The following is an 18851-nucleotide window of genomic DNA, read 5'->3' on the forward strand; positions in this document are numbered from 1 at the left end:
TACATATAGCTATATACAAATACGTGTACATATATATGTATATAGGTATATATACATATATTTGTATATAGCTATATGTATATAGGTATATACATATATTTGAGGTGATTGACAAGTAATTGTTTTTTGTTTTAAAGAGAAAAAAAGTAAGTAAATCAGATATTTCTTAAACTGTAATGTCAAAATAAATATACAGTCAGAATGCAGTTTCTATTCCATATTATTTTCTCTAAAATAGACAAACTGCTTTGTCCAAGTTAAAGCCATTACTTTTTGAGTTTAGGGGTTGAGGTGTGGCAATAAGGGCATTTTCAGTTAGGGTGCATTATCTTTTTATACATAAATAGGATTTAAAAATTGCCTATAAACATTTTAACCAGTGTTCTACAGATACTTTTTGAAAATCTATTATGAAAATATAAATGATATTAGTCATCATGTCAGATATAAAGAGATAGAATCAGTTTTGTTTTCTGTGAACTTACAGTAGTTAAAGGAGATAAAATGTTTGCAAATATTTGTCATATAAGGTAAAATGTGTTAAATATCAGACATTTTTTAACAACTAAAAAAGCAGGGGTATAATATATAGGAAATTATTTCCTTTTTTAATAGTTTGGAGGTTTATTCATATAGTTCCTTGGATATTCCCTATGCCATTTCATATTTAGTTTGCATTCCTAAGAGATATGTGTATGTGTGTTTATGAATTTATATAAGCATAAATACATAAGTATTTTTAATTGTATATATTTATAAATCTATCTATAAATAACTGTTATAATAGTTTAATTTGGGATCATAAGTTTTATGTTCCATTTAAATTTCTGTATCTAAATTTTGTTAACATATAAGCAATAGAAAAAGAGAAATATTGTGATTTGTATAAGAGAATCCAATGAAATAAAGATTAGGTAAAATATTTCTTTCCTATTTTGGATTATTGTTAGGACATTTTTTTCATTAAAACTTAACAAAACTGTTACCTGAGTGCCAGTATTCTTAGCCACTCAAAATTTATTACACTTTTGAGGATATTGCTTTACAAAAAATAGAACTTTCCATTTGTTCTTGGTAGCATTTGTGCAAAATGCAGTGGGAGTTCAGTCATTATTCAGAATTGCATAAGTAGAAATGAAATCGTGGAGCACAAAGCGTATTCCAATTCTTTTTAGAAGAGTCTCCGGTGTAGTTAATATATGCAGTAGCTCAAGTACTATCAAATGTAAATGATGAGGTGATACTGATGAAAGGAGGGGATTGAGGTCTCAGGGGGCGCTGATGACGGATTGAACAGAAGCGGCCTTGCACTGCACGTAACTCAAGTCTGTCGTCTTCACTGCTCAAAGCCATAATGGGAGGTGGCAGTCTGAAATGAGTTGCCACGGCAAAGAGTATTATTTTTGAAATGCTTTCACACAAATCACTAGGCCCTGCATACAACTTAGTTTCATGCTTTAATGTCATCAGGAGGCACAAATTGGTGTGTCTAATTGTTTGCCACCTGCCAGCAAAATGAGCTGCCAGCCAGCCAGACGGGTTTGATTGTCTGTCAGCCATTCAATAGATTGAGAGTGACAACATCAAAAATTTAACTTCAAACTCTGGAGCTTTGAGCATCTTTTCAGAGACATCCCCACAAGTGCTTCTGGACAACTGCATTTTTCAATTATATTTGTGATATATTGCTACCATTTGCCTTAAAGTGTTGTCTGTCTTAAGGTAGCTATAATTACATTATGAAGTATATAAACATATTTCTGAAGCACTAAAATCTGAAATTCAAGTTATGACATGTCTTTTAGCATCAGATTGAGTTCCTTGAAAATAGGATCCAAGAAGACAGACTTTAGATGCAAAGTCCTGAATACTTTTAGTTTCAAACACAGAATTATCTTGGGTCTTACTCTACCAATAATGTATTTTTCATTTTTATCTTTGGTTGAAAAATAGCTATAAACTCAGTTTATCATTTCTTTGTAACTAAATCATACATAATAATATTATACAATTCCAGTGGAAATCACCTAGGATTTTCCTTAATTTAGCCAATAGTTTATCGGTTCTTTTGAAAACATGCTAGCAAAGCATTCTTTATATTTTTTCTAGATTGTAAATTTGGGAGTGACTTCCTAAAACAACTGATGTCATATGAGTTATATGGTCAATTACATTTTTCAAATGGAGTTTCTCTTCACTTATGATGTCATGTTGACGAATTTCAGTATTTTGAAGTTTATAATATCATTTTTATTAGGTAAATTGCAGCAACAAAATTTAGAAACATTTAGGCTTAACTAAAATAAACCTTTTTCCTTTAGTATTAAATCTTCCATCAGGTTGTATTATGAAACATCATGTAAACATTCTCATCTGCATATATGGAAAGCACTGATTCTTTTTCTTTTTATTTCCTCCAGACATCATCTGTGCAGATTGAAGTATATGTCTTTGATTTCACTGACTGACCCTAACAAATTTATATTTATGACTTAAAGCACTGTAACTGCTAGACATCCACTAGTACTATTCTGTAGAGGGAACACTGTATGTATAGAGGAAGTGTGATAACGAAATTATAAGAACTTTCCTACTGTTCTATTACTATGAAGCAAAAAGAAATACTTATGGTTTTATTTCTAAGAGAACAGTTTAATAATCTCATAATAGAACTTAGAGTATAGTTGCAAAGTTCCTCAACAATTCTATTTGTTCTGATAGATTTCTGTATAGATGTGTGGTTTATAAAATAGTCTCGCTGAGCTGTGTTTGTTTTTTTTTAATGTATTAGTAACTGTAACTTTTAGATTGAGGGATGGTTTTCTCTAAAACCATCCATTAAGTTTTACATCATTTAAACTAAAATTTAATCCTGCATGTCCAAACGTTTTTAATCTTTTGAGAATTGGGTGTATATATCTGTGATTTAGCTCAGTCTTAATTCCCCAGGGATTCCTGAGACACCCCCTAAGTTTGGACAAAAAAAAAAAAAAAAAAAAGGCGGAGGACAATATGTTTGTCTCCATACACTTTAACTGTCATTATATTTCAGAAAATTGTTTTTAGTCTTGGTTATCACGAAAAGCTTGTAATTTTGTTGCTTCTCTAACAGACAATGATCTTATGGTGTATACTTCATCCCTTTTGATATTAAAGACCTGCTTATGTTTGAATTACTGAGTTTGATATGATCAAGTGAAGTAGTTTGTATTTTTCCCCTCAAACTTATAGCATCCTTGCTTTCCAGTGTTTCATTCTCTGAAAAAGAAAATCTCTGGAGGAAAAAAAGTATTTCGTAAATGCTATTTGACTAAAAAGCAATATAGATAACCTTCATATTACTAAACTTCAAGTATAGGCTTTGTCTTGGTATTTTCCCTATAGTTTTTTTTTAATATCAGTGCTTTAAATATTAGCGCTAAGAATGATAGTTTAGGATAAATAAAAACAATTTTTGTAGAAATGATGGAATCCTCCTACATTGATTTCTTTAAGCTTAGAATTAAGTAAGAATATAAAAACTTAAAATTACTACTGAGTACTTCATTTTCTGTTTTTGTAGTTTTCTAATGTTTTGTTAAGAAAGTATTTTGATCATATCACAAGGTAAATATAATCTAAATTGATTAAAACTATGCCAACCATTACAATTCAAAGTTTCAATGATACCGAGCTACTGAAATCCCACCTTTTATTATGTTCCAAGTGCCCTGGATATAGTATTTAAGGCCAGCTGCCAGATGATGCAGTTTTGACCCAGCATGGTTGTATTCTAATTTTCCCAATATTGTTGCCTTTTTCTCTCCTGACATTTCCACAGACAATTCAATGAGTTGAAAAAGGCATCTCTCTTTAAAGGGTGAATTAATGAAATAGTTGTTTTTCATACATCCTATTTTTCCATTGGTATTCTAAATATTTTACAAAGTATCAATAAATAATGAAAATGATAGACTTGCAATTTCTAATAAGCTTCAGTAAATTGTAATATCACCTTAAAATCAGAAATAATTATTTTTTCTTCATAGTTTAATTTTTTTTCTTTCAAGATAAATGTCTAATGTCAGTAAACCTTGTTAGAAAAAGAGTACAGAAATTAAGAGAAATGGCTCTGAGTAGTGGATCTCTTTGTAATTAGTTGTATGACCCTTATCTATTCTCTTTTGTTCTCTGGGACTCAGTTTCCCAATATGGAAAATAATACATTATTTCCAGAAAGTCCCATAAAATATGAAAATTCTGGGATAAATGAGATGGCTTTATAATTAGTTTTAAAAAGTAGCAGATGACTATTAACTTGGTTAAAAGACCTGAACTGCAGAAAAGATTCAGCATGCCCTTTTCCAAAGCTATTTAGGCTCTTGGCATCTCAGAAGTGTGTTCCTTCTGTTATCTTCCAGCTGGCCTCACTATTTTCCAGGTGTTGCCCCACCAAATGGACCTTCCACATTTATGCTAGAAATGTTTTTCTTAAATGTAAATCTCATGAATATATCTAAGTAATATCTTGTTATTACACAATAAAAGATGAACTTCTTAGTTTGAAATAGAAAGTCCTCACCTTTCACCAGCTATAATGATCTATTTACAGTTCTTCAATCTTTTATGATTTTTCAGATCTCTTTGCCTTAAGAAGTTTTTGCTATTGAACTTTTCTCTTCTTAGCTGATTCCCACTGATCCATTTTGATACAGTTTACTCTTCCCTGATAATGTTCATCCTTTATGTTTCTGAAACTTCCTGTCCCTAACTATAATCAGAGTGGTTACTGAAATATGTTGAACATTTGATTTATTTGTCCCTTGTATTTTTTTTCAAGTATCTCTAAGGCATGGGTTATGTCTTAACTTGCCTTAGGTATCCCCTGACTTGTCAGTGTAGTTGTATTCCTTTAAATTTTCAGTGTTCAATAAATGTTACAGAAAAGAGGGAGCAAGTGCAAAGAAAAAGGAGTTGTTTTAAAATCCATGAGCAATTATAAAACCCAATTGTCTTATTAAGTCACTATTTAAAAGTCATTTCTTGTCTTCAATACCTCAGTTTACACTTAAGACAGTTCTTGAGTTGTGCAGATAAAATAGTATCCTTTTTACAAAACATAACTAGTTAATAGCGATCTTTAAGATTTTTTACTATAGTTTTCTAGACTCTCAGTCTTTCTTGACTGACATGACCTGTGTTCTAGATCTACTGTCATTCTAACTATTCTTTTATAAACATGATGCTTTTGTTGTTATTTTCTTGAAATATGGTGTTGTTATTTTCTTGAAATATGGTGTCTAGAACTACACATAGTATTTTATGAGGTCTGACAGGCACAGAATATATTAGGATTATTGCTTCTTTCACTCTGGATACTATTGCTGTGGTAGACCCAGATTGCATCAGCACTTTTGAGAGCCATCAGTTCAGTTCAGTTCAGTAGCTCAGTCATGTCCAACTCTACGACCCCATGGACGGCAGCACACCAGGCTTCCCTGTCCATCACCAACTCCCGAGTTGATTCAACTCATGTCCATCATCGGAGAAGGCAATGGCAAGCCACTCCAGTACTCTTGCCTAGAAAATCCCATGGACAGAGGAGCCTGGTAGGCTGCAGTCCATGGGGTCGCTACGAGTCAGACATGACTGAGCGACTTCACTTTCACTTTTCACTTTCACACATTGGAGAAGGAAATGGCAACCCACTCCAGTGTTCTCGCCTGGAGAATCCCAGGGATGGAGGAGCCTGGTGGGCTTCCGTCTTTGGGGTCACACAGAGTCGGACACGACTGAAGTGACTTAGCAGCAGCAGCAGCATGTCCATCATGACAGTGATGCCATCCAACCATCTCATCCTCTGTCATCCCTTTCTCCTCCCACCTTCAGTCTTTTCCAGGGTCTTTTCAAATGAGTCAGTTCTTCACATCAGGTAGCTAAAGTATTGGAGTTTCAGCTTCAGTATCAGTCCTTCCAATGAATATTCAGGATTGATTTCCTTTAGGATGGACTGGTTGCATCTCCTTGCTGTCCAAGGGACTCTCAAGAGTCTTCTCCAACACCACAGTTCAAAAGCATCAGTTCTTCAGACTCAGCTTTCTTAATAGTCTCTCACATCCATATATGATTACTGGAAAAACCATAGCTTTGATTAGATGGACCTTTGTTGGCAAAGTAATGTCTCTGCTTTGTAATATGCTGTCTAGGTTTCTTCCAAGGAGCAAGTATCTTTTAACTTCATGACTGCAGTCACCATCTGCAGTGATTTTGGAGCCCCCCAAAATAAAGTCTCTCACTGTTTCCATTGTTTCCCCACCTAATTGCCATGAAGTGATGGGACCAGATGCCATGTCTTAGTTTTCTTAATGTTGAGTTTTTAAGCCAACTTTTTCACATTCCTCTTTACTTTCATCAAGAGGCTCTTTAGTTCTTCTTCACTTTCTGCCATAAGGGTGGTGTCATTTGAGAGCCATAGCAGTACTAATGATAGCTGAGCTTTTTGGACCATTTTAAAATGCTAAGCATTTGATATGTATTAATAGTATATCATTTTATCTTTGTAACAAGCTTATGAGGTGCAAACTATTATGAGTCTCACTTTAAAGGTATGGAGAATGGGGCTTAGAGAATTTACTTGCTTGATACCTTAGAGGTTGAATTCTAGCTCAGATCTGTCTGACATTAAAAACCAGGCTTCTAGTCACTGTGTACTCTATTTATATCCCATGTTGTAGTAACTATCATACTGCTGAGTTTGCTGTCAGTGAAGTGTCTGGAGGCTTTAATGTCAGCTAATATTAAATCAGATGTTTTCAGAAGTTTTCTTTTAGTAGGAAGACATTTAATGTTGTTTCCATTTATTTACAAGCCATCAGTACAAGTTGTTGAGATGAAATTTTTTTCCCTCATTCATATAACTCATTTTTCTTAATACACATCTCAGAGCTTCAGTTCTTGACAAGATACCTTGTTACAGAGAGTTTGTACGAAGTTGGTAATGATCAGTTAATCAGGAAACTTTGGCAATATATATATATATTTTTTGTACCATTTACAAATACATCTCATAGCACTATCAATCAGTTTGTGTTTCTTTATTTTATCCGTAGGAATTTTAATGAAAGATTTAGGGAAAAAGTGATATTTTTACTTTTTTTCAAATCAAGAATTGATAATTTTGTTTTCTTGCTAGCTAGTCAATGAAATAGTTTATAAGTTTAGGGAAGAGTTTTGATGATAATTCCAAAATATAAGTTTGGTTTCTTTTCTGTTGATATTTATGTATATCATTGTAAATAAATACCTTATCTTATTGGCAGAGAATTATTTCGGGGTAACAATTATTAACATTTATAAGGCATCTCTTAATTTGATACGGTTCTTTTAAATACAGTCTCATTTAATTTATCCAGGTATATGTGAAATAAGTCACATTGGCCTTGCCATTTTTAAAGAAAAACTGAAATTTAATATCACATAGCTTGAAGTGACAGAGAAGGCAATGGCAAGCCACTCCAGTACTCTTGCCTAGAAAATCCCATGGATGGAGGAGCCTGGTGGGCTGCAGTCTGTGGGGTCACTAAGGGTCGGACACGACTGAGAGACTTCACTTTCACTTTTCACTTTCACACATGGAGAAGGAAATGGCAACCCACTCCAGTGTTCTTGCCTGGAGAATCCCAGGGATGGGGGAGCCTGGTGGGCTTCCGTCTATGGGGTCACACAGAGTCGGACACGACTGAAGTGACTTAGCAGGAGCAGCAGCAGCTTGAAGTGATTTTAGTTCTCAAGCGTTAATCTTCTAACTCCACATCCTATACACTCTCCATAATGTCACACCACCTCTCAGTGAAATAAATTAAAGTATTTGATCAGGAATGGTCAATGAAGGGATTCAAAGCATAGTGTGTGCTTTGGAAATTTAATAAGATAGTTGAAAGCACAAGGTTGAGTCTAATGAATTGACTGTATCCATTAAGTATAAAAGAAAAAAGTATCCAGAAAGAGCTAATGGAAGAATTTGAGAGGGCAGAGGTTAAAATTATCTAATGTTATAATTACAATGGTCACAAACATATTTTAAATGCCTCTGAAATTGAAAATAATAATCCTTATAAATTTAGATTTTTTTACGTTGATGAAGTCATTTGCTTTTAAAAATTGTGGTATTAAAGAAATTTAAGCCATAGACTTGTCAATGAGCCACTGATACAGTTTCCTTTAAATAGAGCTTTTTATGAGAAAATTAAATTTTTCTTTACAATCTTAAAGACCTAGTTTAAAAGGTCTATTTTAGGGATTTCTCTGGTGGTCCAGTGGTTAAGACTCCATGCTCCCATTGTAGGAGGCCTGGGTTAAATCCCCTGTCAGGGAACTAGACCCCACATTGCCACAACTGAGAGCCCTCGTGCCTCAATTAAAGGCCTCATACAGCCAAAAAACCAAAATAAAATAACATCTCAGAGACAGGACTTTAAATAGACCTAATTTAAATTGGATATATTTTTGCTAACATTCCCTTGTTTTCAAGCATTTTATTTGAACTTAAAATACCTCATACATCTACTTTCAAGATAAATAAGTGAGTAATGCTTAAACGTATTTATTAAATAGAGTTGGTGTACTGTAAACTTTGAGAAAGATGAAGCTTCACTGAAAGAAAGTAAAAATATTTATTATGTTAAATAGTTTCTTTGTCTTTTATGTTGACTGTTCACATCTATTTATTGTTTAAGGTTAACACACATGTTAAGTTCAGAATTTTTTTTAATGAAATTCATTTAAATATGCTAAAGAAACATGAGAACATTTTCAACTTCTAAGCTCACAAAGTCAATGTTTAAAAGCTAAAGAGATCTTTTACTGAATGTCCAGTGTATCCTCTCATTTCTCTTTCATTATAATAGCATCCCTATTATGAAAAACAACTCAATTTTATTCAGGGAAATAAAGTTTAATGTTACTGTTGTAGTTTAGTCTCTTAGGTTGTGTCTCACTCTTTTGAGACCTCATGAACTGTAACCTTACAGTCTCCTCTGTCCACGGGGTTTCTCAGGCAAAAATGGTGGAGTATTTTTCCTTCTCCAGGGGATCTTCCCAACTCCGGGATCAAACCCATGTCTCCTGGATTGCAGGCAGACTCCTTACCACTGAATCACTTTGTTATTCTGTATTCCTTGCCTTAATCAGTTTTACTCTGCAGAAGTTCAGAATTTGGCTTTCAAATGTTTTTATGATTATTTTCCACATTTAGAATGTAATAGAGATAGGATGGACATTTTATATATGTATATTCACAAAAAAATCCCTGTGTGCATATATGAAAAATATTTTAACTAGAGCACACCTTTTTCACATTTTCCTGGAATCCTGATTATAGACCACATGTCATCTTTTAAAAGATATCCAAATTCTAGATTCTACGTAAATATTTGCCAAATAAATCATAGTTAACACTTTATAGTATATCCTTAATGTGTATATTCTTTTCACCAATGAAGTTGCAATCAGAGAAAGGAAAAAGAAAGAGGAGAAAATTTGATGATAGGACTTTCCCTGGTGGTCCAGTGATTGAGACTTCACTTTCAAATGCAGGGGATGCAGGTTCAATCCCTGTTCAGGGAGCTAAGATCTCATAAACCAAAATGTAAAACAGAAGCAATATTGTAACAAATTCAGTAAAGACTTTAAAAATGGTCCACATCAAAAAAAATGTTTTCTAAAAGATAATTTGATGTTGATTACATGTATCTGCCAATGCAAGATTAGAATTCATCTTAGACATTATGTTATTTTTCATCATTTCTTTGCAGGAGTGTTGTGGTTCCTGTTAAGAAGCCACCTCCGGGTAGTTTAGCTGTAACCACTGTAGGAGCCACTGCTGCTGGAAGTGGACTGCCAACAGGCAGTACCTCTAATATATTTGCTGCTACTGGAGCTACACCAAAAAGTATGATTAATACAACAGGTATTGTCCTTATCTATTTTTGTGATACTTCATCTTTTTCTTTCTGTTTTCTGTATCTTCATTTTATCTGCTTATTTGATCTTAAAAATTAAAATGCTCTGATCATTTTAAGATTATCTTAATCTTTAAGAAGATTATTCTTCATGTTTTCAGATTTTGTAATTCTACAGTAAACTTTTTAGGCACTTTTGAGAACACTATGGGTTTTGTTTTGAGTCTTCTCAAAACAAGATGCTGTTTATTTTCATAGTGAACTCAGATTGCTGAAGGATACTTGGGGAGCAAAGCCAAAAGATAATTTGAACACTGATATTTGATATGTAAAAATTAGTAAACTGTATCCAGAATATCAAAATATACTATATATATTAGTGACAGCAAATGGATTTAGTGACATTTTCTGATTGAAACCTAATATATACTTTTCACAAAGCTCCCCTAAGAACCTTGACGATATGCAAGAGCCTCAACTTAACAAAAAATGCATGTGAATAAGAACCATTGTTTGACATGGTATTAATTTATATACTTAGATTACAATTATATCCATTCCTTGTCCAACATTTTCCTAAAAATTCTAGAAACAGAAAAATTCCAAATCACTACAAATTTTAAAAGCCTGCCTAAAATAACTTTTTTCTTTTTTTGTAAATTTCCAGAAATGTTCCTGTTGATTATTAGCTAAATAAATCCTTACCCAAATCTTTGTGATTCCATTTTAGGTATTTACACAACGCAAGATGATCCCTGACTTTCCTTCCCTGACTATAGTAGCCTTCTCTTCTCCAAACTGTATAGCCTTGAACTTTTCCATCTATTATCATTACTTAGATTATTCCCATTTTTATTAATTTCATAGCTCTTTGTGCTTTCTGTATTTATCTTGTTTATCATACCACCTGAGTCCTGACACATCATGAACAGCACATTTATGGGGTTGTAGTAAGTAGAATGTACTCTATGAAGCATATTTATGTTAGCAAATAAACATCATTAATGGCATTGTGTTAAAAAACAAAACATCTTTGATTTATACATATTAAAACAAGTATTTATATCTGACTTGTTTGAAGACTTCTGATATAAAGTTTTTTTTTTCTATCTAGTTTATAGTCTTATTCGTTATACTCATTCTGCTTTCTAGAGGAAGGAATAAAAATGTTTTCCTTTTACCAAAATGTAAACTCAGAAAAGTGTTAAGAACTTTAAAATATGCCAATGTAGTAGGGAAAAAAATAATCTGCATTTGGTGTTTATGGACTAAATCCTTACTTTTAAAAGTAAAAAGCAAATAATTTCTTTTTTATCTTTATTTGAAACAAGGTATGATATTTTCCTTGAATTTCTATTCTGTGAATTAATAATAGATTTAGAAAGTGATGGTAACCAGAGGTCTAGTGATAGTGTAAAACGTATATTACAGTAAAAACGTAGGCAATGAATATCCTCCTTAGAAATACGTATATACAGATACACAAACACACACACAAATAACCTAAGGGTCAGCATCTAAACTGGACCCAAAACTAGTTTTGATTTTGGCACAAACGTGCTGTGTAAGTGTTGTTGTGAAATCCAAGTTTTATGGGTATTAGTGTAAGATAAGATACAGATAAGATAACATTTAGGAACACTAGATGTCCCTCAACTCCACAGCTATTTAACATATGGTGTAATATAGGAAAATCTGTTCTAAAATGGCATCTTCATATCGTTGAGGAAACTCATTATTTTAAAATTGGGTACAAATATACTTATTATAGCCCTTCTTAAGCTATCATATTATTAAAATAAGCATTGATGCTGCAGGGCCACAAATTTATGTTGAGACAGTTTATTGCTAATTATATCTAAAATGATGAAAACTAAAAGTATAACAACATAGCAATAAAAAAGCAGATAATATTTTCACATCTAAATTTGCTTTATTTTATCAGCCTCATTTTATCTAAAATTGTTTTCATTTGTTGATGTCTTTTATTTATGCCCCATTTGTAATCTGTAGTTTTGTTGGCATAATATAAGTAAATAAACTGTTTCAATGCAACCGCTATTTTTAGTAATTATAGTTATTAATGTACCATTGGCCAAATGATTTTTTAATGGCCTAATTCTATTTTGAAATTCAGATGAATTTTTTTAAACTCATTAATGATGTAATGAAAATTATTTTGTTCAGTAAGTTTGTATTTAAGGCTAAAAACTATTATTTTGGGAACAGGTGCCGTGGATTCGGGGTCTTCGTCTTCTTCCTCATCTTCTAGTTTTGTGAATGGTGCTACCAGCAAAAACCTTCCAGCTGTACAAACTGTTGCTCCAATGCCAGAAGATTCGGCTGAAAACATGAGGTATACATAACTGTTTTTTTCACTCATTTTACTCCCTTCCTTCCACCTCAAAGAGAGTGAAACAGTATTCATTAAGTTTAAAGATACAGTTGCTGCTACTGCTAAGTCACTTCAGTCGTGTCCGACTCTGTGCGACCCCATAGATGGAAGCCCACCAGGCTCCCCCGTCCCTGGGATTCTCCAGGCAAGAACACTGGAGTGGGTTGCCATTTCCTTCTCCAATGTGTGAAAGTAAAAAGTGAAAGTGAAGTCGCTCAGTCGTGTCTGACCCTTAGCGACCCCATGGACTACAGCCTACCAGGCTCCTCCATCCATGGGATTTTCTAGGCAATAGTACTGGAGCGGCTTGCCATTGCCTTCTCCGAATTCTTAAGTATGTATATCATTGTTTTGATATTTTAGATAGTTATTCATTATGTAAAAATCATTTATTATATTTCAGAGTCTAAACTGAGAAGTCTTGAATGGTTTTCAAGATGTTTCCTGAATTTATAATCCACTGTCACGAAGCACATGTTACAGTTTCATGTAAGGTAGAAACATGCACACCTGGCACCATGATAAAATTGGTGGGGTGCTGAGTTTAAAATACAGACTTTCCGAATAGAGTTATATGTAACTTATATAATTGGAGGTAGAATCACCAAACATTATGTTTTGTATCTTGATAAATAGATAAAAATGATTTGTAGTAACATATCAAACAACATGGGCTTCCCTGGTGGCTCAGTGGTAAAGAATCAACCTGCAGTGCAGGAGCCACAGGAGACTCAGGTTTGATCCCTGGGTTGGGAAGATCCCCTGGAGGAGGAAATGGCAGCCCACCTAGTATTCTGGCCCGGAGAATCCCATGGACAGAGGAGCCTGGGGGCTACTGTCCATGGAGTTGCAAAGAGTCGGTCACAACTGAAGCAACTTAGCATGCATACATCAAAGAACATTCCTAGAAGAGATTGACCCACATGCTTGGTGTTAAATTGCATATACACACACATTTATTCATGGTCTTAATTCAAGTATCACACAAATACAGAATATAAAAGCTCAATGAAAGAATGATGTTGTGTCACCACCACTCAAGGCAAAAAACAGTATTGCAAGTACCTCAAAGCCCCCATCTTGTGTGCCTTTTTTTGACTCTATTCTTGCTCTTCTTCAAATCCATCACTCTGACTTAAAACTGGATTAGTTTTTTTCTTTTTTGAATTTTATATGAATTGAATTGCACAGTATGGGTTCTTTTTGTCTCTGGCTTCTTCTGTTCAACATTATATTTCTGAGATTTTTATCTGTATTGCATGTAACCATAGTTTTGTTCATGTTTATTTCTTAGTGGTGTATACTACAATTTATTAATCTGTTTTACTGATGATGGGTATTTGGAATTTTCCAGGTTTGCACTATTTCAAGTAATGCTACTTTTTTACATAACAGTGCTGTTTGTGCATTACTCTTAGGCACACTACACATTTGAATGCATATATGTTGGGTAAATAACTGAGTGGAATTGATGATTCATATGTGTATGTTCAGTCTTACTGGATAATGCCAAATGTTTTCAAAAGTGGTTGATGCAAGTTTACTAAACTCAATTAGCACCTTATGAGAGTGCCTAATTCGTTAAATCTGTAACAGTACTTTACTTATTGTCACTTTTCCATCTTAGCTGTTCTGGTGGAAGTATAGTGGTGGTGGTGGTTGTTCAATCAGTAAGTTGTGTCTGATTCTGCCACCTCTTAGACTGCAGTTCACCAGTCTCCTTTGTCTTCTACTGTCTCCTGGAGTTTGTTCAAATTCATTTCCATTGAGTCGGTGGCATTCCATTGTATTTTCTGTTTCTCTTTTTCTGGTACTTGATGAGGTCAAGTATCTTCTTATATATTGTAATAGCTTATGTAATATCATATATTGTAATATCGTATGTAATATGTAATATCTTAACTATCTTAGATAGTTATATAATAGCTATCTAAAATATCAAAACAACAAAATACATATTAAACATTCTTAAGAATTCTTAACTGTAAATTCCTCGAATGGACTTTTTGGCATGGACAAAGGGACCAATATTTATTGGTCCTTTGGGTTTCTTCTTTTGTGATTTCTCTGTTGAAATCTCTTACTCATTTTAAAACGTTGAGTTGTCGTCTCCTTAATTTGTAAAGGCTTTTCTCCTTAATTTGAAAGGCCTTTCTCCTTATGCATTTTGAAAATGAACCCTTTGATGGTTATGTTTTATGTATATACCTTCTCCTATTCTGTGGCTTTTCTTATCACCTATGGAATCTGTTTTCATCAAAAGAGGCTGTGAATTTTAATGAAATCAATTTATCAAGTTTTTTGGGTTTTCATGCTTTTTGTGTTGTAGACGAGAGATCTTTGCCTGAATTTTCCCCAACTCATCCTCTGGCTGCTTTATTTTTGCTTTTTATATTGAGAAGCATAGTTCATCTGGAACTTAGTTTTGTGAATTTTATGAAGCAGAAGTGATAGGGATGTCAGTGACCCAGTACTATTTATTTGAGAAAGTCTCCTATCTCCCTTTCTCTGCCACTTTTGTTATAAATCGTGTTCCTATGTAATGGATTCTGCTTTGGCACTCCATTCTACCCAGTTTGTTTGTCTGTCCTTGTGACATACTATCATAATTAGCTTTAGGTTTAGGAAAGATAAGTATCTGGGTAAATATTGTTTTCCCATCCTGTCCTTTTTATTCCAAGGAAGGCTAAACTATTGTTGATGCTGTGCATTTCCATTTAAATTTTAGATTGAACATATCAATATCACTTCATGGCAAATAGATGGGGAAACAGTGGAAACAGTGGCTGACTTTATTTTTCTGGGCTCCAAAATCACTGCAGATGGTGATTGCAGCCAGACATTACTTTATCAACAGAGGTCCGTCTAGTCAAGGCTATGGTTTTTCCAGTGGTCATGTATGGATGTGAGAGTTGGATTATAAAGAAAGCTTAGCGCAGGAGAATTGATGCTTTTGAACTGTGGTGTTGGAGAAGATTCTTGAGAGTCCCTTGGACTGCAAGATCCTACCAGTTCATCCTAAAGGAGATCAGTCCTGAATATTCATTAGAAGGACTGATGCTGAAGCTGAAACTCCAATACTTTGGCCACCTGATGCGAAGAGCTGACTTGTTTGAAAAAACCCTGATGCTGGGAAAGATTGAGGGCAGGAGGAGGAGGGGACGACAGAGGATTAGTTGGTTGTATGGCATCACCGACTGGATGGACATGGGCTTGGGTGAACTCCAGGATTTGGTGATGGACAGGGAGGCCTGGCGTGCTGTGGTTCATGGGGTCGCCAAGAGTCTGACACGACTGAGCGACTGAACTGAACTGATATCAATATCCATATTAAAACCAACTTGCTGGAATTTTAATAAGGAATGGAATTTATAGATCTATGGCAACTAGGATTATACATCACCTATAGGTCTCTTTTAGTGTTATTATTTCCACACTATAAGTAGCTTCTTTTCCTTCCATTTCTTTAGTTTAAAAGAACAAATTTCCAGTTGACTAGATGGAACTTTGTTGGCAAAGTAATGTCTCTGCTTTTTAATATGCTATCTAGGTTGGTTATAGCTTTTCTTTCAAGGGGCAAGTGTCTTTTAATTTCATGGCTACAGTCACCATCTTCAGTGATTTTGGAGCCCAAGAAAATAAAGTCTCTCACTGTTTCCATTGTTTCCCCATCTATTTGCCATGAAGTGATGGGACCAGATGCCATGATCTTAGTTTTATGAATTTGAGTTCTAAACCAGGTTTTTCTCTCTCCTCTTTCACTTTCATCAAGAAGCTCTTTAGTTCTTTGTTGCTTTCTGCCATAAGGGTGGTATCATCTGCATATCTAAGGTTATTGATATTTCTCCCGGCAATCTTGATTCCAGCTTGTGCTTCATCCAACCTGGCATTTCACATGATGTACTCTGCATATACGTTAAATAAGCAGGGTGAAAATATACAGCCTTGACGTACTCCTTTCCCGATTTGAAACCAGCCCGTTGTTCCATATCTGGTTCTAACTGTTGCTTCGTGCCGTGCATACACATTTCTCAGGAGGCAGGTAAGGTGATCTTGTATTCCCATCTCTTTAAGAATTTTCCAGTTTGTTGTGATCCACACTGTCAAAGGCTTTAGCATATTCGATGAAGCAGAAGTAGATATTTTTCTGAAATTCTATAGCTTTTTCTCTGATCCAACGGATGTTGGCTATTTGATCTCTGGTTCCTCTGCCTTTTCTAAATCCAGCTTGAACATCTGGAAGTTCTTGGTTCACATACTGTTGAAACCTAGCTTGGAGAATTTAGAGTATTACTTTGTCGGCACGTGCGATGAGTGCAATTGTGCGGTAGTTTGAGCATTCTTTGGCACTGCCCTTTCTTTGGGGTTGGAATGAAAACTGACCTTTTCCAGTCTTGTGGCCACTGCTGAGTTTCTGTCCTTTATTGTGCTCATCTTTGCATGAAATGTTCCCTTGGTATCTCTAATTTTCTTGGCGATCACTGGTCTTTCCCATCCTATTATTTTCCTCTTTCTTTGCATTAATCACTTAAGAAGGCTTTCTTATCTCTCTTTGCTATCCTTTGGAACTCTGTATTCAGATTGACCATCTTGTCTTTGCAGCTACTTGTAGCTGTAGTGTTATTTATTCTTAGATGTTTGAGATTTCACCAGTGAAACAATCTCTGGAATTTTTTTTTTTTTACTGAGGGTGTTTTACAGATTAAATTCTTGCAGTGGGTAGATTACTATTCAGATTTTCTATTTTCTTTTTGCATCAGTTTTGGTCATTTGTGATCAAAATTCAGCCATTTTATCTACTTGGTTAGATGTATTGTCATAAAGTTTTTCATAATTTTATTATTTTAAAATACTTGTAGGAACTCTAATGATGTTTCCTCTTTCATCTTTGAATTTGTTTTTAATATTTTATGTCTTTTCTCATTTTAGCATTAGTAGAGTACCATTGATTTTTCAATACTGTAATTTCCCTCCAGAAGGTCGGTATTTGATTCATTACTTCTTTTTCTTTTTCAATTACATCAAATTCTACTTTTTAAAATTTTCCTTTTAGTTATTTCAGGTTTGCTTAATTTTCTTATTCTAGAGTCCTAAGGTGGATAGTACATCAGGAGTCTATAAACTACCACCCAGGGCTCAAATCTGTCTGTCATCATATACTTTATACACTTTTATTGGAATACAGTAACATCATTTGTTTATGTATTGCCTGTGACTGCTTTCATAGTACAATGGCAGAGTTAAGTAGTTGCAACAGAGATAACATTGCCTAAAATCTTAAAATATTTTGTATCTTACCCTCTGTAGAAAATACTTGCCAAGCCCTTGCTTAGTTCTTTGGTTTTAGATTTCTTCTATTATGAGGATTTAAAGCCATAACACTTCCACTAGGCATTATTTTAGCTGTATTTCACAAATTTAATGTTGTTTTAATTTTCATTCAGTATTTTTTCTAAGTTTCTCTGTGATTTCTTCTTTGACTCATAAGTGGTTCAGAAATGAATTTGAAGATTGACCTTTTTCAGTGTATTGTCATGAGAGCCATCCAAGTGTCATTGTGTTTTAATGGGTTGTTTATTTTGAATTTCTTTTGAGTAATATTTCATGATATGGATGTATGACAGTTTGTTTAACCATTCATCCTCTAAAGAACATTCAGGTTTTTTTCCAGTTTTTGGCTAGTACCAAAAAGAAAAGGCTACAATAAGCCTTTTTATTTTTATGTGAACATATGTTTTCATTCTCTGGGATTAGTGCCCAAGAGTGAGATTACTGGGCTAATATGGTAACTACCTATTCAGCTTTATTAAAAAAACTCCCACAAGCAAAGTATGAATAGTCCAGTTTCTCCTCCTTTTTATCAGCGTTTGGTTTTGTCTTTTTTTTTTTGTAGGCCATTTTGGTAGGTATATAGGGATATTTCATTGTGGTCTTCATTTGAATTTTCCTAATGGATGATTCTGAACATATTTTTATATGCTTATTTGCTATTAGTATGTCCTCTTCAGTGAAATGTCTGTTTATGTCTTTTGCCCATTTTATAGTTAGATTTCTTTTTCATTTTTGAGTCTTGTGCATTCAGTATTCTTAAGTCGGGGTCCCATCTTGAGCTGATTTTTGTGTAAGAGGTGAGATCTATGTCCAACTTTATATTTTTGACTGTGAAAGTCCAGTTAGCGTCGCACTATTTGTTCAAAAAACTGTTCTTCCATATCTAGAATGGCCTTTATTCTTGGACTAATTTTGCCATGCTTAGAAAGTATGCTGGATTTCTTCAAAATGCTCAATGTTTCTACAGAAGTCTCTAGGCCCTGTGTGGGATGCAGATGTCTGTTATGACTCTTCCATTATTCTTCTAAGTTGTTCTCTTCTTACGTTGGGAGCTTTCAGACATTACATACAGAGATTGTTATTCAGCCAGAGGTTATTGTTCTCTCCATGACACCTTCCTCGTGGGTGCTATGTCCTATATATTCTGTTCTCCTTGAACTACAGTTTTAGTCCTATCGAAATACCTC

At 34.1% G+C, this 18851-nt stretch overlaps 1 protein-coding gene across 2 annotated transcripts in view; it reads left to right on the top strand.

Moving 5' to 3' along the window:
• The window catches only part of NBEA (neurobeachin), a 671823-nt gene that overhangs the window by 237997 nt on the left and 414975 nt on the right, over positions 1–18851 (top strand). For both annotated transcript variants that reach the window (XM_088842722.1, XM_088842723.1), the window contains exons 32-33: positions 9792–9946; positions 12168–12294. In XM_088842722.1, the coding sequence (XP_088698848.1) occupies positions 9792–9946; positions 12168–12294 (282 nt within the window). The remainder of the gene's footprint in view (positions 1–9791; positions 9947–12167; positions 12295–18851) is intronic.

Source organism: Moschus berezovskii, chromosome 13, assembly GCF_049115385.1.
Source record: "Moschus berezovskii isolate FMDL1 chromosome 13, NW_MosBer_1.0, whole genome shotgun sequence".
Lineage (NCBI taxonomy): Eukaryota > Metazoa > Chordata > Mammalia > Artiodactyla > Moschidae > Moschus > Moschus berezovskii.